This window comes from Schistocerca americana, chromosome 3 (assembly GCF_021461395.2).
Source record: "Schistocerca americana isolate TAMUIC-IGC-003095 chromosome 3, iqSchAmer2.1, whole genome shotgun sequence".
NCBI lineage: Eukaryota > Metazoa > Arthropoda > Insecta > Orthoptera > Acrididae > Schistocerca > Schistocerca americana.
In genome coordinates, this window is record NC_060121.1 from 659604676 (window position 1) to 659627857 (window position 23182).

Genomic DNA, 23182 nt, shown 5'->3' on the forward strand with positions numbered 1-23182 from the left:
CTGCTCACAGTCTGGTCCCAGCAATCAAAAGTGGTCATTTGTGTGTGAGCTGCATTTGCATAAATGTGTGTGTGTTTGTTGTCAATTTCAGAAGAAAGCCTTCTGACAGAAAGCTTATTTGTTCAGTAGTCTTTTTGTTGTGCCTGTCTACAACTCAGCGTCTCCGCTATATGTTGAGTAGCAATCTATCATTTTCATAATATTGTCATTATTCCATCCTTTGCAATGCGATTTTTTAATAAACATCACTGTATAGAATGTTTAAAAGTGTTATTTTGACAAAGTAAATAAATACCGAATTTAGAATATTATAAACTTTTGTCAGTTATTAAGTAATCAAGAGCCACTTATGAATTCAATTTAAATAACACCAGTACAGGATTTGCTACCAGAATGGATACCCAGTTCATGTGACCAAGTGCCATTTTTAACTGAAATGTCAGGTTATCAAAACAAGATCCCAGAAAAAGACTCAGTGGCTGTAGTACTTCTAGAGCAGCTTATACCAAACGCAAAAAAAAATTATTCCAATTTCTTCCCCAGAGTTTTATGTACAGCATTTTCTAAAATCCTGCTCCTTCTTAAAGCAGAGTTCTTTGGTGTACAGTGCCAGTGATTGTAGTTACTAATGATCCATAAACACACTTTGGTAGTGACTTACTGCAAAAAAAACCTTGGATGCTTTTATATGTCCATATAAAAACTCTTCCCATATGCTACTTTTATTCTGTTTCCTTATGATTTTTCTATTAATTCTTTGGTTTCATTAATCATATTTTCCCTCACACACTGCAGAAATATATTTACATCTTTTTTAAATACCTTATGCTCTTGAACAAAGAAATGATGTGGGGAAAACTGCCTTGCATCACCGTACCTGTACACACTCTGATATTTTAAAAGTTTGCAGTTTTCAATTTTTCATCTTTCTTGCTTCCTGAAGAAAAGCTAAAAGAACTTCAATGTTTCTACTACAATGTGGAGTTTCTTTCCTTGATAGCTGCCTCACAGAACTATATTTTAGTGAATTCTGTACTCTGGAGAATGTTGGCTTTTGCGAGGAGCATTCCACTGAAGTACACAAAGGTTTTTCACTTCATCGATCTGCCCACACAAGAAAGGCCACTACATGCTTACAACTAACAGCTGAAGCTGTACAATCATGGTACTGGCAACTTACTATTTTGCCTATGTTTTCATTCACAACCAAAATAGTACAATACAAACTGCACCCACTTCATGTTCAGGGCATATCTTGCATTTGACAGTACGAATACCATTGTCATGATGCAACTGAACATAGCCCACAGCATTGTCTCCAGAGAATTCTCTTGAGGCCTTTTGTAAGCAAAATAGAAAGTAAGATACAAATGAATTATAAACATGGGCTGTGAGTGGGCATTGATTTAAATCAATGGGGAAAGTTGAAAATTTGTGCTGGACCAGAATTCGAACCCAGGTCTCCTGTTTACTAAGCAGACACACTGACCACTAAGCCATCCAGACACAATGGTCATCACAACTGCATGGACTACCCTAGCACATCTACCACCAGACTAAAATTCTCAAGTTATCCACAAACTACTACACTGTAGTGATTAGCAGTTGAGAAATCAGGTCTGACAGGAGGCGTGCAGTTGTGATGACCATTATGCCCAGATGGCTTAGTGGTCAGAGCGTCTGCCTAGTAAGCAGGAGACTCTGGTTCAAATCCTGGTCCAGCACAAATTTTCAGTTTTCTCCATTGATTTCAACCAATGCCCACTCACAGCCAATTCTGTAATTCCTTTGTCTCATAATTCATAGTGGATGCTGGATCAAAATGGTGTCTATTCCTTCATACAGATCCAAAAAACAGACAAGAAAGAAACAAATATTATTGGAGAATACATGTATTCTAAAGACATATCCATGGCATTTCACCATATTCCACAGATTTCAGTTTGTTACAGCTTGCTACCAATTGCATAAAAATGAAAGTATTTTCTTATTTGTGTGCTTCACTGCATAATTTGTGGACATTATATGCCACAGTACAAATGGGCAACCCACAGAATGAAAACCGAAGAGTCTAATTTCAAATTCTTCGATACATACAATAAGTAGAGAGAAGTGTTAAACCAGGAAGCTAACAACTAACAAAACAGAGTGAACAAAGAAGAGAAGCAGTGAGAGAGTCCACTGGAACTGTAACCACAGAAACGACCCTAGTAAGTAGCAACAAAAACAACTGCTCTTTACTTGTCACTTTAGAAACAATGCTTGATGAGTCAGTGCCATACCTTTGATGAATTCAAAGTCCTCCCGTCGAACAGTGCTAATTTCAATCATATCACCAACAGATTCCGATACAGCTTGCAGTTTCTGTGCTGACTGTTCTTCCCTGGCAGGTCCATTATCCACCAGAACCTAGAAATAATGTGAGGCAAACTCATAGCTGCCACCTAGTGCATAGTGAGAGGAAGGCAAGAACAGACAAAAAAATGAGGATGGAGAGGAAGAGGGGGACAGGAATAAGAGCCACAAGAAATCTGCATATCTTACCAGCACTAAGATTTGTTTAGTCAGTAAATACAATTCATTTAAATGATAACACATACCGTGTAATTTTCTCCATATGTCAGAACAGCATGTCCAGTAAGAGTTGCTATTGTGAAAAGATGTGGATTCACTTCATTCATAGCTATTTCTCTCATCTGTAAAAGTAATGCAGGAATATGTGACATTTTATCCTTTTAACATGCAGCAATATCATACTACCAAAAAAAAAAAAAAATTATGCTTGTAACAATACTGTTCAACTTAAAAGTGAACTAGATGTAGAAAAACAGAATTGAAGATTCCAATTTCTTCTGTTCTTGATATTCCATTCTCATCTACAAACTTAATTTCACAGTTGCACAGTTGTGACCAATAAACAAGTCCCACAGCTTTACTTTCTGTACTTTTCTGTTACCTTAAGTTCAGCTTTGATATGAGAGGTAACTTTTCTTTCTAATATATGATTAACTAATATAACATTTACTGTTGTTGTGGTATTCAGTCCAGAGTGATTTGATGCAGCTCTCCATGCTACTCTATTCTGTGCAAGCTTCATCATCTCCCAGTATCTACTGCAAACTACACCCTTCTGAATCTGCATAGTGTATTGATCTCTTGGTCTCCTCCTACGATTTTCATCCTCCGTGCTTCTATCCATTACCAAATTGGCGATCCCTTAATGCCGCAGAACATGTCCTACTAACCGATCCCTTCTTCTAGTCAAGTTGTGCCATAAATTCCTCTTCTCCCCGATTCTATTCAGTACCTCCTCATTAGTTACATGATCTACCCATCTAATCTTCAGCATTCTTCTGTTGCACCACATTTCTAAAGCTTCTAATCTCTTCTTGTCCAAACTATTTATCGTCCATGTTTCACTTCCATACATGGCTACACTCCATACAAATACTTTTAGGAAAGACTTCCTGACACTTCAATCTATACTCAATGTTAACAGTAGTTCTAACAGAATGTTTTCTACCCCCAGGGCCTTGTTTCAACTTAGGTCTTTCAGTGCTCTGTCAAATTCTTCTCGCAGTATCACATCTCCCATTTCATTTTCACTTATGTCCTCTCCATTTCAATCACATTGCCCTAAAGTACATCACTCTTGTATAGACCCTCTATATACTCCTTCCACCTTTCTGCTTTCCCTTCTTTGCTTAGAACTGGGTTTCCATCTGAGCTCTTGATATTCATACAAGTGGTTCTCTTTTCTCCAAAGGTCTCTTTGATTTTCCTGTAGGCAGTATCTATCTTACCCCTAGTGAGATAAGCCTCTACATCCTTACATTTGTCATGTAGCCACCCCTGCTTAGCCATTTTGCACTTCCTGTCGATCTCATTTTTGAGACGTTTGTATTTCTTTTTGCCTGCCTCATTTACTGCATTTTTGTATTTTTTCCTTTCATCAATTAAATTCAATATCACTTCCATTACCCAAGGATTTCGACTAGCCCCCTGCTTTTTACTTACTTGATCCTCCACTGCCTTTACTATTTCGTCTCTCAAAGCTACCCAATCTTCTTCTACCATATTTCTTTGCCCTGTTCCTGTCAATCGTTCCCTAATGCTCTCTCTGAAACTCTCTACAACCTTGGGTTCTTTCAGTTTATCCAGGTCCCATCTTCTTAAATTCCCACCTCTTTGCAGTTTCTTCAGTTTTACTCTACAGTTCATAACCAATAGATTGTGGTCAGACTCCACATCTGCTCCTGCAAATGTCTTACAATATAAAACCTGGTTCCTACATCTCTGTCTTACTTACCATTATATAATCTATCTGAAACCTTCCAGTGTCTCCAGGCCTCTTCCATGCATACAACCTTCTTTCATGATTCTTAAACCAAGTGTTAGCTATGATCAAGTTATGCTCTGTGCAAAATTCTACCAGCAGCTTCCTCTTTCATTCCTTATCTCCATTCCATATTCACCTACTACGTTTCCTTCTCTTCCTCTCTTCCTTTTCCTACTATCAAATTCCAGTCCCCCATGACTATTAAATTTTTGTTTCCCTTCACTATCTGAATAATTTCTTTTATTTCATCATACATTTCTTCCATCTCTTCATCATCTGCGGAGCTAGTTGGCATATAAACTTGTACTACTGTGGTAGGTGTGGACTTCGTGTCTATCTTTGTTACAATAATGCATTCACCACGCTGTTCATAATAGCTGACCCATGCTCCTATTTTTTATTCATTATTAAACCTACTCCTGCATTATCCCTATTTGATTTTGTATTTATAACCCTGTATTCACCTGACCAAAAGTCTTGTTCCTCCTGCCACTGAACTTCACTAATTCCCACTATATCTAACTTTAATGTATCCATTTCCCTTTTTAAATTTCCTAACCTACCTGCTCGATTAAGGGATCTGACATTCCACACTCCGATCCTTAAAACGCCAGCTTTCTTTCTCCTGATAACGACATCCTCCTGAGTAGTCCCCACCCGGAGATCAGAATGGGAGACTATTTTACCTCCGGAATATTTTACCCAAGAGGACACCATCATCATTTAACCACACAGTAAAGCTGCATGCCCTCAGGAAAAATTATGGCTGTAGTTTCCCCTTGCTTTCAGCTGTTTGCAGTACCAGCACAGCAAGGCCATTTTGGTTAATGTTGCAAGGCCAGGTCAGTCAATCATCCACACTGTTGCCCCTGCAACATTTATTAACCACGACAAACTTACCTTACATAAAACATCTGCCATCACCATACGTCCCTCAGCATCAGTATTCCCGACACGTAAGCGAACTTTGCTCCGGGATGTTATAACCTCATCAGCTACGTAACAGTTCTCACCAACACTATTTCGTGCAAGGCAGAGTGCTCCAACAATCTTTGTAGATTTAGGTTTCAACAGTGCTGCAACCTAAAATTAAGAAGAATAAATGAATATTTTAAAATAAGTTCAACAATTATGATTTATTCCACCAAGGTATTACATTTCAGTATTTTTTCACATCTGAATTTCAAAACACATTCAAGTTAGCTGTCACAAAAATGGAAAATAAAAATAAAACTAGGATCATAATATGAGTATGGCTTTTCACAACATTTGTAAATGTTACTATTATTCTCAAACTGAATCAAGTGGTTGCCAATAAATTTAATCAGAACTTAATTTGGTGGCTATTCCCAACTAAAATACATATGCAGGAATGTAACAATATTATGAAGAGGATAGTTGCTTCTGACCACGTAACAGAGATGCTGAGTCGCAGATAGATACTACAAAAAGGCTGTCACAAAGCTAGCTTTCGGTCAACAAGGCCTTTGTCAAAAATAGACGACACACACACACACACACACACACACACACACACACACACACACACACACACACACTATGAACAGCAGCAGTGCATGAGGAAAGAGGCAACTGGGTGGGAGTAAGGAGGAGGCTGGGGCAAAGAGGAGGAGGAGGGGTAGTAGGGTAGGGGTGGGGAACAGTGACGAGCTGCTGGGAAGCTCACAGGGACAAGGTGGGGAGAGGGTAGGGCAGCTAGGTGCAGTCCGGAGCTGACGGAGGTTGGGGAGAGAGCTGAGGGGCAGGGTAGTGGAAAAGGAGAAAAGTAAAAAGTGTGTTGGCGGAATAGAGGGCTGTGTAGTGGTGCAATGGGGCCAGGGAAGGGACTGATGGGTGAGGACAGTGACTAGCGAAAGTTAAGGCCAGGAGGATTACGGGAATGTAGGATGTACTGTAGGGAGAGTTCCCACCTGCGTAATTCAGAAAATCTGGTTTTGGTGGGAAGGATCCACAGGGCACAGGCTGAGAAGCAGTCATTGAAATGAAAAATGTCATGTTGGGCAGCATGCTCAGCAACAGGGTGGCCCACTAGTTTCATGGCCAAAGTTTGTCAGTGGCCATTCATGCAGACAGACAGCTTGTTGGTTGTCATACCCACATAGAATGCAGCACAGTGGTTGCAGCGTAGCTTGTAGATTATATGACTGGTTTCACAGGTAGTCATGCCTTTGTTGGGATAGGTGATGTTTCTGACTGGATCAGAGTAGGTAGTGGTGGGAGGATGTATGGGACACGCCTTGCACCTAGGTGCAGTACAGCGATATGAGCCAAGAGGTACGGGGTCAGGATTTGTAGGGATGGACAAGTATATTGTGTAGGTTTGGTGGACAGTGCAATATCATGGTGGGAGGGGTGGGAAGAATAGGGGGCAGGACATTTCTCATTTCAGGGCACCATGAGAGTTAGTCGAAACCCTGATGGAAAATTAGTATCAGTTGCTCCAGTCCTGGGTAGTACTGAGTTATGAGGGGAATGCTCCTCTATGGCTGGACAGTTAGACTTTGGGAGGTGGTGGGTGACTGGAAAGATAAGGCTCAGGAGATTTTGTTTTTGTACAAGTTTTGGGAGGAGATTTACGGTCTGCAAAGACCTCGCTGAGACCCTCGGTATGTTTCGAGAGGGACCACTCATCACTGTAAATGCAACAACCATGGGTGGTTAGGCTGGATGATAGAGACTTCTTGGTGTGGAATGGGTGGCGGCTGTCGAAATGGAGGTATTGCTGGTGGATGGTAGGTTTGATATGGACAGAGGTACCAATGTAGCCATCTTTGAGGTGGCTTGTTGGGTTGAGTAGGACCAGGTAAAGCCAATAGGATTGAAGCTGTTGAGGTTCTGGAGGAATATGGATAGGGTGTCCTCACCCTTGATACAGATTGCAAATATGTCCTCAACAGATCTCAACCAGTCCAGATTGCAAAGATGTCATCAATGAAACTAAACCAGGTGAGGGGTTTAGGACTCTAGGTGTTTAGGAAGGATTCCTCGATTCCTCTAGATGGCCCATGAATAGGTTGGCATAGGATGGTGCCATGTGTGTGCCCATAGCCGTACCACAGATTTGTTTGTATGCAAAAAAAAAAGGAAGTGTGGGTGTGGATTTAGTTGGTCATGGTGACCAGGAAGGAGGTTGCTGGTTTGGAATCTGTCGGGCTAGGTACTGTTCAATCGCGGTTAAGGCCATGGTAATTAGGAATGTTAGTGTAAAGGGAGGTGGCGTCAATAGTGTCAAGCAGGGCACTGTGTGGTAAATGGGCAGGAACTGTGGTGAGACAGTGGAGGAAATGGTTAAAATATATTGTGTAGGTTCGGTGGATGGCAGAATACCAACTAGATGCAAGACCTGTCCCATACATCCTTCCACAACCACCACCACCACCACCACCACCACCACCACCACCACCACCTACCCCAGTCCGGCAATAAACATCACATATCCCAACAAAGGCACAGCTACCTGCGAAACCAGTGGTGTGATCTACAAGCTGAACTGCAACCACTGTGCTGCATTCTATGTAGGCATGATAACCAACCAACAAGCTGTCTGCATGAATGGCCACTGACAAACTGTGGTCAAGAAACAAGTGGACCACTCTGCTGCTCAGCACGCCACCTCATCTAGATCTTGATTATTAAGACTTATTTTAATTTTTTTGAGATTTTGACTGTTTTGTTATGAGATGGCTCACAAGCGGTTTTGGGCTGGACACGATTAAACTATTAGGCCCAATACAGTCACAGAAAATGAACTTGTATGTGACTAGTGGTGCTATTATAAATATTTACATTTCTCCTAAGTTTAATGAGTATAGCAAATTGCAAACTTTACTTGATGCTTTCAACGGTCTGAGTATTATGTAAGAATTGGTTAGTATAACAACTACTTTTCATTTTGTGCATTGCTTTGTAAACAGTTGTACACTGCACATGTAATTTTGAGAACACAACACATGCATTTCTACACATGTCAAGATGCAAATTCCTCTGAAACTACAGAACATGGATCGAGGTAATAAGTAAAACTAATTTTCTAATTTTGAGCACCATGTTTTCACAACAACAAAGGTAGATCAATGGTGAGGTCATTAGTGACCAAGATCCAGCTGTGACTAGACAAGGATGGGTGCAGGAATTTGGCTATGTCCTTTTAAAAGGAACTATTCTGACAGTTTTCTTAAGCAAGTCATGGAAAACCTGCTGTTGGTCATTTTAATTTTCTGCTCGCTCTGCATAACAACTATATTGTTTGTTTGCATCTGTGTAACTACCAACAAAATCTCAAAGAAATAAACACATTTTAAAAATAAAGGTTTATTTCTATTTTTCATCAATTATATCAAAACCCTGCAAAAAAGAGCAAAAAGTAAAACTGGTGTCACAAGCAACATCTAAGGCAGAAATTTGCTTCTTTGAACACCCATGCTTTTGTTGAAATTCAGACACTGTTATCACTATTTACTTGCGCTTTTCCTTGTTTTTGTTTCCCTTTAATTTGATGCTTCGCATACTCACCTGCATAAATCCAGCAACAGCAGCTGCTCCACACTTATCTCTAGACATTCCTGCCATAATTCCTCCAGCTTTAATATCAGCACCACCTGTGTCATAGGTTATTCCTTTACCCACCAACAGCAGGGTTTGACTAATAGTATCCCCTGAGTCATATGTCAAGTAAATAATACGGCCCTTGTGTCTCTCTATTACTGTAAAGACAGAAACATTATGAGTTAATATATTTATTAGATCATGTTGTTTATAGCACCATAAAGTATTCTCCCAGTAGGAGGAGGACAGTTAATTGTTAAACAGCTACCACAATTTTAAAAGTATGTTTCCTGATTGAGCATATTATTAACCCCCAAAACACCCAAAAACATGTAACTCAAATGAAACTGTACCAATAAGAGCGAATTTGTTGAGACAAAAGTCGACACAGCACATGCGGTCTTTTTGGGAAGAGCGGCAGTCCACTTAATGACCAAACAAAATTACGAAAGCTCACAATCATTTTAAATTAACAATATCAAAAGGAATATTAACTTAGAAAATCTGTAAAATTACAGGAAGCTGCATTTTAGTAATTGCAAGTACTGCTGACAAATTTACAAGCAGAAAAACCAACCAGGGGAAAATGCTCCTTTAAGAGCACAGAAAAGGTTAGCATGTTCCTCTTTAACCCTAAAGCGGATACGCCTACGTATAAAGTGTGCCAACCACAAATAATATTCTCTTGTACCATTCCACTGTTGTTTTACAATTGCAAGCTCATACCTATTCCTTAAGCAACAATATAAGATAAACAGTGAGCTAGGTGAGAAAAAATTTACAATTCGTACAAGAAAAGACCCAGATTACAAGCTAACAGTACAATCCCACAATGAGGCAGATGTCTACCAGATAATTAGTAATCAAATAAGTGTTTTGCTGAGATCTGATGCAACTGCACTACTTAACGCTCTGATGGGTCATTACTGAAGGGTAACGTCCGTACTTGGTAACAGAATGATACAACAAAGTTTAATGTTGTTATTGTTGAATTAAACAGTGATTTGGGTGATACAATGTAATTTTATTTTACCGCTGTTTAATTAAACTAACATTACACTATGCTTTTGCTCCTACACGTTTACCTTGGTTACGTAAAGACAGCTGTTCTTTATACGTGTTCAAAGTACGCCGCGTGCCTGCCCGTGTTCTAAAAATTGATGCAGCCACTCGAGGGTTAAAAGAGACAGAAAAGTGGGGAACCAGTTGCTTCAATCCACATTCTGCCTTCCTCACTAAAAATTTTTGCACGTGGATGGGTGACTGTCCGGTCTGCTGAATGCTGTTAGCAAGCGGGATGCACTCAGGCATTGTGAGGCAAACTGAGGAGCTACTTGATTGAGAAGTAGTGGCTCCAGTCTCAGAAACTGACATATGGCCAGGAGAGCCCCTCCACATCTGCATCCAGTGACACCTATGGGCTGAGGATGACACGGCAGCCTGTCGGTACCGGTGGGCGTTCATGGCACGTTCGAGAGGAGTTTAGTTGTTTAGTCTCTCTTCATACTTGTTCCCTCTTCTCACTGTCATTGCATGTGTCTCTCTCCCCTCAATGTCTCCCTTTTCTCCCGTTGATTTACATTATAATCTACTGCCACTGTCACCTCTCTCCCTTACACTGTCTCCTTTTGTCTTTCTTTCCTACTGTCACTATCTCCAACATAAGCTGGCAGTTCAAAATGTCTGAGGAGCCCAACACAATTTTTCCCCTACACTCACTTGCTTAAAGTTTCTGCCCAAAATGGGCTTGCACTATACCTACATGTTAATGTTTGGTGGTCTGGGAGGGGACAGACCCCCCAACCTTATGTATGGTCTCCATTCACATAGTTTTCAACTTCACTGTTGCCTTCCTCTTTTGCTGACATTGCTATCTGCATCCTCTCTCTCTCTCTCTCTCTCTCTCTCTCTCTCTCTCTCTCTCTCTCTCTCTCTCTCCCCCCCCCCCTCCTTCACTGCCACTTTCTCTCAGACAATCACTGTCCCCCTCTGTTGCCAGCATTCTTTTCCAGCAGAAGAAAGCTGAAATATGCTAGCATACCAAAATTTTTGTTAAGGAAACCAAAATTAGGATTGAGACAGTTTTTCCCCCCACTTTTCTGTCAGAGTCTTTTTAGAGAGGGACACATTTGCCTTTTTTTATGCTCTGGCAGAGGAATTTTTCTGCTGGTTTGCTTCTTCTCCCTGTTACAGCACTGTGTGCTGCATTTATAAATGCCATTTCATGGGTCAGTAAAGTTTTAACAGTTTATTTATCTATTTCAACACATTTGTATACTTTGTCACATATAAAGAACAAATTAAGTACACATAATATATGGTTAACACTAAATCATTTGCTTCACATTTTTATTGGATATTGTGCTCATCAATTGCAATCCCCCTGACTCATGATGTGTGTCTTAAAAGAGTAAAAATGTGGTTAGAAATGGTTTACTGAATTTGCAGTCTTTCCAGTTCACATAATTTTTGGCAGTCATTTTCAGTTCTTTTCATGTATTTTAAGACCCTTTTTAGCCAATCTTTTCTTACTGCATTGCAACTTTGGGCATATCTGTGTAGGTGTGAAGAGCTCATTGTACACAGACAGAGCATCAAAGTTCTACTGGCGAAAAAAATGCTGATTAAAAACATAGTTTTGTGACATCAGAACCCTTGCAGTAATCCTACAATCCTTAATACGTGTTGACTATGTCAATTAAAATTACATTTATGCCTCAGATTGGATATTACGTGCTTATTTTATGTGCATAAGTACAATAACTTTGAACCTTTGGATCTCAATAACGAATAAAGATAACGAAAAAGTTTCAAAGTTCCTTGAGAATATCATCTTAAGAACATATAGCTTTTGGCCATCAAGGCGACAGACACACACACACACACACACACACACACACACACACACACACACACACACACACGAAAAAGCAACTCACACACACGTGACTGCACCCTCTGGCAGCTGAAGCCACACTGCGAGCAGCAGCAGTGAATGATGGGAGAGGCAATTGGGTGGGGGTAAGGAGGAGGCTGTGGGCACCCACATGGCACCGTCCTGTGCCAACTTATTCATGGGCCATCTAGAGGAATCCTTCCTAAACACCCAGAATACTACACCCCTTACCAGGTTCAGATTCACTGATGACATCTTTGCTATCTGCATCAGGGTGAGGACATCCTACCCACATTCCTACAGATCCTCAACAGCTGCTCCCCCCCATTTGCTTCACTTGGTCCAACTCAATGCAACAAACCACCTTCCTAGATGCTGAGCTCCACCTCAAAGATCAGTACCTCTGTTCATATCAAACCTACTAACCACCAGCAATACCTCCACTTCGAAAGTTGCCACCCGTCCCATACCAAGATGTACCTTCCATACAGCCTAGCCAGCCATGGTCGTCACACCTGCAGTGATGGTTGGTTGGTTGGTTTGTGGGATTAAAGGGACCAGACTGCTACGGTCATCGGTCCCCCTGCAGTGATGAGCGGTCCCTCTAGAAATATACCGAGAGCCTCAGTGAGGCCTTTCCAGACCGTATTTATCCTCCCAAACCTTGTACAAAAACAAATCTCCCATGCTTTATCTTTCAAGTCATCAACCACCTCCCAAAGTCTCACTGTCCACCCACAGAGGAGTATTCACCTCTTAACTCAGTACCACCCAGGAAAGGAGCATGAATTACATTCTCCGCCAGGGTTTCGACTACCTCCTGTCATGCCCTGAAATGAGAAGTGTCCTGCCCAGTATCCTTCCCACCCCTACACCTCAGTCATGTTCCGCTGTCCAGCAAAACTACACAATATACTCATCCATCCCTACACAACCCTTTCTCCCAACTACTTACCTCAAGGCTCCTATCCCTGTAGTAGACCTAGATGCAAGACCTGTCCCATACATTCTCCCACCACCACCTACTTCGGTCTGGTCAGAAACATCACCTATCCCATCATAGGCAGGGCTACCTGTGAAACCAGTCACATAATCTACAAGTTAAGCTGCAACCACTTTGCTGCATTCTATATGGGCATGACAACCAACAAGCTGTCCGTCCGTATGAATTGCCACCGACAAACTGTGGCGAAGAAACAAATGGACCACCCTGTTGCTGAACACGCTACCAAACATGACATCCTTCATTTAAATGAGTGCTTCACAGCCTGTGCCATATGGATCCTTCCCGCCAACACCAGCTTTTCTGAACTGTGCAGGTGGGAACTCTCCCTGCAATATATTCTGCGTTCCCATAACCCTCCTGGCCTCAACTTCGTTAGTCATTTTTGTCACCCATCTAGCCCCTTACCTGTTTCCATTCCAGCACTACACAGCCCTTATTCTATCAACACACCCAGTCTCTTTACTTCTGTCCTTTTCCACAACCCCCGCCCCCCACACCACCACCACCTCTCCCCTGCCCACCGTCTAACCTCCCAACCACACCTAGCTGCCCTCTCATCTCCACCTTGTCCTTGCATGCTTCCCAGAAGCACTTCACTGTCCCCCACCCACTATCCTGCTGTCCCTCCCCCTCCCTGCCCCAGCCTCCATCTTACAGCCCCCTCCCACCCACCCCAGTTGCCACTCCCATATGCACCGCTGCTGTTGCTCGCAGTGTGGCTTCAGCTGCCAGATGCTGCAGTCAAGTGTGTGTGTGTGTGTGTGTGTGTGTGTGTGTGTGTGTGTGTGTGTATAGCATCATCTATTTTTGACAAAGGCCTTGATGGCTGAAAACATATATTGTGACGGTCTATTTGTTGTGCCTATCTGTGACTCAGCATCTCAGCTGTATGGTGATTAGCAATTTTCCTTTTCATAATATTGTTACATTACATCCCAGATCTTCTGTTGCATTATAGAAGTGACCATCCCCAAAACCCAGAAATCATGCTTTTTTCAAGGTTTTCTCAGGAACCAACCATGAACAAATGGTGCTTGTATAAGCCACCTAAGGTCCACAACCATAGACCACACCTAACGAAAAAGAACCAATTGATTTGCTCAATTTGCCTGGGTTGGAGGAAGTGCGTAATGTTCAAAGTATGCCTGTTCTCCTGATAGGTATATAAACTGTTGCTAGGGTATGGGCTATCCAAAACACTTACTCCTTACCTCTGAGCAATAGAACCCAAGTATGATCCTGAAAAATTACATTTTCGCAAGCAGCTCTTTTGAAGCATGTGAAGTCTATTCAAAAAATTATGGAACATTAGTAATTTTGCACCAATGGTGTGCTGGAGCAAAATGCAGTTGGCTTCCCTACACACACCTATGTTTAATGTGTAACTGCTGGAATTTTCACTGCTGTATGTCTGTTAGTTATTGTTCAGTGCTATATTGAGTAGAGTGTTATGTTGCACAGTCTGTTAATTTCAAGCTGGCAGAGTTAGAGGAGCAACATGTCTGCATTAAATTTTGCGAGAAACTCAGAAACTCCTTTACAGGCGCACACTAAATGATGCAGAAAGCCTACAGTGATGGGTGCTTAAACTGAACTCAGTGTTTAAAATGGTTTACTTCGTTTAACAACGGCCAGACGGAAGTCAAAGACGGCCCTCGTTCAGGACGCCCTCCGACGTCTACCAACGATGTTCATGTCAGGAACATCAATGAAATTGTGCATGCCAATCTAAGACTGACTGTCCAAGAGATTGCAGAAGAATGTAGCATTTCAGTTGGATCATGTCATGAAATCCTGATGCAGCATCTTGGAATACACTGGCTTGCCGCCAAGTTCGTCTCACGGCTCATGAGTGAAGACCAGAAAGACCTTCGTCTCACAATCTGTGAGGAGCTTTTTGATAGTGCGAATGAGAATGAGATGTTCCTTACGAGAATCATAACTGGTGATGAGACATGGTTCTACAGTTATGATACTGAGACCAAGGTTAAATATCCACAAAGGGTCAGGAAAGATTCTCCAAGACTAAGAAACACTCATCAGATCAGGTCAAATGTCAATTCCATGCTAATAATATTCTTTTACTTTGAAGAATTGGTTCATCATGAATTCATACCATAGGGACAAACTGATAATCGATGGTACTATCAGAACGTGCTGCGAAGCCTGCAAGAAATCAGACAAGTTGAAGAATTCTATGAAAGTGACAGTAAAGCTAAGATAGAATCAATAAAATGAATTGGTGCAGTAAAGGGAGATCTGAAGGAAGTAAGAACAGCCACTTTATATACCAGACAGAAGAATTACACTATGTGATCAAAAGAATCTGGACACCTGGCTGAAAATTACTTACAAGTTCGTGGTGCCCTCCATCAGTAATGCTGGAATTCAATATTGTGCTGACCCACCCCTAGCTTTGATGACAGCTACCATTCTCACAGACATATGTTCAAACAGGGAAGGTTTCTTGGGAAATGGCAGTCCATTCTTCACAGAGTGCTGCACCGAGGAGCGGTATCACTGTCGGTCAGTTAGACCTGGCACGAAGTCAGCATTCCAAAACATCCCAAAGGTGTTCAATAGGATTCAGGTCATGACACTGTGCAGGCCAGTCCATTACAGGGATGTTATTGTTGTGTAACCTCTCCGCCACAGGCCGTGCATTATGAACAGGTGCTCAATTATGTTGAAACGTGCAATTGCCATCCCCGAATTGCTCTTCAACAGTGGGAAGCAAGAAGGTGCTTAAAACATCAATGTAGGCCTGTGCTGTGACAGTGCCACTCAAAACCACAAGGGGTGCAAGCCCCCTCAATGAAAAACATGATCACACCTTAATACCATTGCCTCCAAATTTTAGAGTTGGCACAATACATGCTGGCAGATGACATTCACCCTACATTCGCCATACCCACACCTTGCCATTGTATTGCCACATTGTGTACCGTGATTTGTCAAACCGCACAATGTTTTTCCACTGTTCAATTGTCCAATGTTTATGCTCCTTACACCAAGCAAGGCGTCATTTGGCATTTATCAGCATGATATGTGGGTTATGAGCAGCCACTTGACCGTGAAATCCAAGTTTTCTCACCTCCCACCTAACTGTCATAGTACTTGCAGTGAATCTTGATGCAGTTTGGAATTCCTGTGTGATGGTCTGGATAGACGTCTGCCTATTGCACATTATGACCCTTTTCAACTGTCGGCGGTCTCTGTCAGTCAACAGATGAGGTCGGCCTGTACGCTTTTGTGCTGTACGTGTCCCTTCACTTTTCCACTTCACTATCACATGTGAAACAGTGGACCTAGGGATGCTTAGGAGTATGGAAATCTTGCGTACAGACATATGACAGGTGACATCCAATCACATGACCACGTTCGAAGTCCGTGAGTTCTGCGGAGTGCCCCAATCTGCTCTCTCACGATGCCTAATGACTACTGAGGTCGTGGGTATGGAGTACCTGACAGTAGGTGGGAGCACAATGCACCTAAAATGAAAAACATATGTTTTTGAGGGTATCCGGATAATTTTGATCATATATAGAGTATTAGGCAGAAAATCCATGACCTGACAATTGTCCTGCCAGAATACCAAGAAGATTGAAACAACTTGGTCTGACAAGTGAAAAAGAACCCAATCTGAGAGAAATATAGGCACAAAGGAAAGGTAAAACAAAACTCTGGAAATGCCCTTTGCTGTACATCATGTGGGGGTTCGAAACTGAATAAAAATATATTTCATTGAACTGACTACAGTGCTTCAGTATAACTTACAAGAAATTGCAATTAAGAGAATTACACCATTTGAAAAGTTTTTATTAAAAAATTTAAGAAATACCAGTAGATGTGTCATGCAACTGATTTAAGAACTACAATACCAACAAACTCTCACAATTTCGAAGTCATATTGCACACAAGAACATTGAAGTGTGCACACACCATTATCAGTATTTCAATTTGTACTTAGATTGTGAACATGTGACTGCAGACTAAGGCCATGTAAGCAAATAAATAATGGGGCAGGAGGGTGTCGTTTGAAACAAACTCCATTCCAGAAAATCAGTCATACTGTTTTCCTTTTCTTAGCAGAACATCTATCCTCACTGGACTTCATATGGTTTCCCCACTCTAACTGTGGAATAGTGGTGTCTGATTTGTTGTTGGGAGGTATGATCTGTCTGTTTATTGGTGCAATTACCCAGTTAAAATGTTTTCTGCAGCCCCTCGGGCTGCAAACTATTACACCTGGGAAAGCAAGTGAAAATTACCATTGTATTGTATTGTATTGTATTGTATTGTACTGTACTGTACTGTATTGAATTGGGGACCTAGAAACGACGAAGAGGCTTTGTCTCCGCCATAGCCCTCAGTGGTTCACAACCCCACAACAGGCTACAGCAATCCACTCACCCCAGTGCCGCCGACCCCCCCCCCCCCCCCCTTCACCCCGCGAATGTCTCACACCAGAAAAGTGTAACATCAAATTTTTGCGTAGTAAAGTAATTATGGTGTACGCGTACGTGGAGACAGTGTCTGTGCAGCAATCGCCGACATCGTACAACTGAGGCAGAATAGGGGGAACCAGCCTGCATTTGCCGAGACAGATGGAAAACCACCTTAAAAATCATCCACAGACTGGCCGGCACACCGGTCCTTGACACTAATCCACCAGGCGGATTTGTGCCGGTCCCACCCGGAAAGCAATGTGTTATATTGCACAGCTAACCGGGCAGGCAAAATTACCCTTTGTCAAAAACACATAGTCATTTTATAAAATTCCTTGCCATTTTCATGACATTCACCCTACTTTATTCTCCAGAAGTGGGCTGAGAAACTTGGAAAATGTAAAAATATAAAGGTTTTAAGTAAGAAGATGGGACTGGGGGTGGGGGGTGTCCTGACTCCCATGATACCCCCCCTCCTTCGATCAAGTGAAGCTGAGAGTCACAGGGCAGGCACACAAATTCTTCTGCAGCATCTGCAGTTCAACACAGCAATCTAGAGGCGTGCAATGTTATTTGGACTGGAGCATTTGAGGCATACAAAATAGAGAGATGATGAAAACAGATAAATTTTCACAGACATCACACAATGGCAAAGCAGCAACACTAAAATCTAGAGTTTAAACGGGAAGAGGGACTGACTTCGCAGATACATTTCACATTAAGTGTTCTAACGCAGTACAAGTCATGTTACAAAGAACCTCTACACAGAGTAGTTCAGTCGCCCCTACAACTGTTGTTTTATGTAATCTATAATCAGAGATGGGCAAACCCATTCATCCTTGGGAACTAGTTCACTGGTGATCGTTCTTTTTTGGAACCACTCATTTTTGCTTGTCCACTGTTCATTTGTCCATGGTATATAGTTCTTAATAAAAATTGGAAATTAGTGGCATAGGTGACCAAAGGATGGAGGGCGCCCAGAGGGTGCACTTACCTCCCCCCTGGAGACTGGAGTACAGAGTTTTTATTCATTACATAATTCTCACACACCTGTAGAAGTAATTTCCTTGATTTGGCACCTCCCATTTAGCCAACTGTAGCTTTATATGGCTAATTGCAGTGAAATAATACAGGGTGGCACACAAAAAACCAGACCCAAGTACAGACTGCTCGTCAATTACGCATGATTTGTTGCCTGCTATGAGCAGATATAACAACACATAGATAAACATGTAATAATTAGGTAGTAAAGAAATAACAAATAAACTAATGCAAACAACAGCTTATAAATGATGGATGACAATCGACAGATTAACAATGAGCAGTCTAGTACTTGGGGCCGATTTATCGTATGCACCCTGTACAACAGAAAGAATACTGTAGAAGTTATCATATTCCTTTACAAAATATGACACGAGACACTAGATTATAGAGCGTAGGCTTCATTTGATTGTAAGATGGTCTGCCTTCCATAATAATGAAAATACTGTTTTACCTTGGATCGAAGTATTGTTATGGAGTTGCATATGAGGCATTTCCTCGCTGTTGTGAAATCAGATTCCCTGTCACAGTCTTCTTAACATAATCAGCAATAGCTAAACATAGTGCTTCCTGGAGCATTTTTTTGTTTAACAGAATGCCGTGTGCATTCTGCTATGCCTTAAAATTTGTTTTCTGCTTTATCAGTTTTGAGAAGGATTAGTTAAAGGCTATTTATGACATTCATTTTGTTTATAAACAATAGTATTCTCATATATAATTGTTTCTTACTTCAGATTTTTCACTTTTGGTATCAGTTTAATGTTTCTAGCATTTGATAAAAGTATCTTTTCTAAATATTTTACTGATTTATTTCCTAACTTATGGTTCATTTTCTTCAAGATGTGTCAAATGTAATTGTAAAATGATATAACTTTAGGATATTAACTTCAATAATGTGTCACAATAGAATCATAATAATACGGCAGAAAGGTTTACTTCAAAGAAGATAATCATGGACCTTGCATATCTTATAAGTATCAAAGTAATCTACGTATGTATAACAAATATGAACATTACAACAAAAATAATCAATTATTGATAATATAATAAAAATGGATAGATAAAAAATTACTCATCGAGCGGCGGCACGGGAACAAACACACAAAAAGATTTAAATTTTTACAAGCTTTCAGAGCCAGTGGCTCCTTCTTCTGGCAGAAGAGTTGAAGGGGATCGAAGAGGGGTGAAGGAAAAGGACTGGAGAGGTTTAGGGGAAGGGTTGCAGTTCAGCACCCTGGGTCAGGGGAGACTTACCAGATAGGTTAGAGTTCAAAAGTGGAAGACAAGGAAATATGAAACACAGATTACTACTAAAACATCACACATGAGTTAATAAGATTGGAAAGCTAAGACAGCAAAAAATAGAAAAGTCAGAAAATGAAAGATGTAGGAAACTAAGATGGAGTGAAGAAAGGAGTAGTTACTGTGAACAAATGCCGAGATGGCAGGAATTAACGTAAATTAAGGCCAGGTGGGTGGCAAGAACCAAGGACAAGTTGTAGTTCTAGTTCCCAACTGCGAAGTTCTGAGAAACTGGTGTCTCGGATAAGAATCCAGATGGTATATGTGATGAAACAGGCACCGATGTCTTGACTCATGTTGTACAGCATGCTCTACAACAGGATATTGTGTTGCCTGTATACGACCTCTGTCTATGCCCTTTCATCCTGACTGATAACTGGCTGGTAGTCATGCCGGTGTAAAAGGCCGAACGGCGTTTACATAACAGCTGGTATCAACATGTCGTTTCACAGATGGCTCTTCCTTTGATAGTATATGTTTTGCCAGTTACAGGGCTGGAATAGGAGGTGGTGGTAGGGTGCATAGGGCATGTCTGGTAGCAGGCATGGTCACAGGGGTAGGAGCCACAGGGTAGGGAGATGGGTGCAGGAGCAGCATAGCGTCAAACAAGGATAATGCGGAGATTGGGAGGGTGACGAAAAGCTATTCTAGGTGTGGTGGGCGAACTCTCAGACAGAATGGATCTCATTTCAAGGCATGATTTTAGAAAGTCATCGCCTTATTGAAGTATTTGATTGATAAATTCAAGACCAGGATAGTAATGGGTGACAAGTGTTGTGATCTGATGATGTTTTTTGGAGGGATCATCAGTATCAGGATTGGATGTGATGATCCAGGAAATCTGCTTTTGAACTAGGCAGTTTTGATAACCACGTCCAGTGAAGACTGAAGTGAGAGTGGCGGTGTATTGCTGTAAAGAGTCTGCGTCTGAACAAATACATTTGCCTCGAATGCCAAGTCTGTAGCTACTTCGAGAAGGCCATGACTTTCTAAAATCATGTCCTGAAATGAGATCCATTCTGCCCGCCCGACATTTTGCCCATCACATCTAAAATAGCTTCTTGTCACCCTTCAAATCTGCGCAATATCCTTGTCAGACCCTATGCTCCTTCTGCACCCATCTCCCTACCCTATGGCTTCTACCCCTGTGACTGTACCTGCTGCAAGATATGCCCTATGCACCCTCTGACCACCACCTGTTCCAGCACTGTAACTGGCAAAACATATACTATGAAAGGCAGAGCCACCTGTGAAATGACACATCATATATCATCTGTTATGTAAACACTGTTCGGCCTTTCACATCAGCATGACTACCACCCAGTAATCGGTCAGGATGAATGTATACAGGCAACATACAATATCCTGTAGTAGAGCGTGCTGTACAACATGACAGTCATGATCTCAGTGCCTGTTTCACCACACATGCCATCTGGATTCTTATCCGATTCACCAGTTTCTCGGAACTCTGTAGGTGGGAACCAGCACTACATGTCCTTGGTTCTCGTCACCCACCTGGCCTTAATTTATGTTAATTCCTTCCATCTCGGCATTTGTTCACAGTAACTACTCCTTTCTTCACTCCGTCTTCATTTTCTGCATCATTCATTTTCTGATTTTCTATTTTTTGCTGTCCCTTTCCCACCTATGTTACATACATTGCACTTAGCCTTTCACTCTTATTAACTCATTTCATATCTTGTCTGGTGCAGTCCCCAAAAATCAGTCTTTCCTTCTCATCCTGTCTGGTAAGTCTCCCCTGACCCAGGGTTCTGGGTGACTTTTCTGAACTAAGCCCTTTTCCCTAAACCTCTCCAGTCCTTTTTCTTCGCCCCTCTTCTTCCCCTTCAACTCCTCTGCCAGAAGAAGGAGCCACTGGCTCTGAAAGCTTGTAAAAATTTAAATCCTGTTGTGTGTGTGTGTGTGTGTGTGTGTGTGTGTGTGTGTGTGTGTTCCCCTTGCGCCGCTTGGTGATTAGATTTTTTATCTGTACCTTTATATTAAACACGAATATTGAGTGGATACAGAGAAATAATGATTTTTTTGTATAGTGTCCAACTATTAGTTCCGGTGGCATTTCATATCTCAAAAGTGATCAATTAATTTATATCAGAAATGTCTCTCTTAGGGTCTTTGCCCTCTTCCATGGAAAATTTTCTGCAGAAACTCTTGACAAATTGTATTGTATGCTACAAGCACTATGTTTTTTAGAGTATTGGATAAAAATTGTAGAAGAAATTTTTTAAAATTATAATTCATAAATGTCTTTCTTTCATGACACGCAGTAATTTCCATCAAAAAAAGTATTACAGGTAATGCAAAAATTGTAATATTTGAATAAATATTTTACATTCTCTAAACTCAAATGGCTCAGACATTTTCAAAGCATGAGCTACTTAGAAAAAAAAAAAAGGTAAGTTGGTGACTCAAGCAAACAAAAATGAGATTAGAATGAACTCAAAGTAGTCAGACTGCCCTGTAATTCCTCCAAAGGATACATTAAATTTTAAAATTTTATTTCTTTTAACAGTTTGTAGAACACATATACCGTATTTACTCGAATCTAAGCCGCACCTGAAAAATGAGACTCGAAATAAAGGGAAAAAAAAATTCTCGAATCTAAGCCGCACCTGAAATCTGAGACTCGAAATTCATGGTGAGAAAAAAGTTTTAGGCCGCACCTCCAAATCGAAACAAAGTTGGTCCCTTGTAATATGAGACACAATTTAGGTCGAATGAATGACGATGCAGCTACAGTAGTATGGTTCGAGTCGTAAGCTTAGCAGTTAAGCTTTACCAGGTAGCCATTGCTATGCGTCAGGCGCTCCATTCGTATTTATACGGGTACCCTTCCTTTTTCACGCGCTTCGTCTGGTTTGAATCGATTACTTATTTTGCTTTGATCCGATAAGTGCCGTTTTCTTTGTTATAGGTGTTTACGTCACTCTAAGCTGAAAATGCATTACTGTACTGCGTCATGCATTGTTTGTCGCATTCTGATAGTTCGTGTTTACAGCCTGTCGCCGCTCACGGCATGGCTTGCTTTTGTGCGCGCTACCGCCGCTTACAATAATAAAAAAGAGAGGAATTGTCTCATAACCGAAACAACGGCAAGAGACTGCTATTTGTTGTTACTTACACTGCTGCTTTCTTTGATAATGATCAACAAGAACCAAATAATAGACTGCGTATGATAGAACATAGTTCTAAACGAGAGTTGGTCGAAAATTTTTCTCCGTTTGAAAATCTTTGCGGCCGCTTCTTTAGTACATCAAATTCTGCACAGTAATTACAGTCACCTTAGATTTAAAAATCTAGTCAGTTGCCGTACTTCATTTCTGACTGTGTCACTATTAGGCATAAGAATAATACGAATATAAACGTGAAACGATACGTATATTCTTCCGCGTTTGCTGTTGTCTCACTCTAGTTACGTAGTTTATTAGGCAGACAGGATTTAAATGAGATAGCAGCAAACACGAAAGAATACATGGCAAAATGTTTATATTCGTATTATTCTTATAGTGAAGAGAATACTGCATGTGATTCACATTTCATCAGGTTCCTATTAGCAACCACCTCTT

The 23182-nt window shown here is 41.2% G+C and overlaps 1 protein-coding gene across 2 annotated transcripts in view; it reads right to left on the minus strand.

The window, feature by feature from the left end:
- Window positions 1-23182, minus strand: part of LOC124605776 (putative aminopeptidase W07G4.4) — a 99322-nt gene that overhangs the window by 20541 nt on the left and 55599 nt on the right. For both annotated transcript variants that reach the window (XM_047137661.1, XM_047137662.1), the window contains exons 7-10: window positions 8873-9063; window positions 5240-5422; window positions 2601-2696; window positions 2283-2409 (exon numbers count right to left, since the gene is read on the minus strand). In XM_047137661.1, the coding sequence (XP_046993617.1) occupies window positions 2283-2409; window positions 2601-2696; window positions 5240-5422; window positions 8873-9063 (597 nt within the window). The remainder of the gene's footprint in view (window positions 1-2282; window positions 2410-2600; window positions 2697-5239; window positions 5423-8872; window positions 9064-23182) is intronic.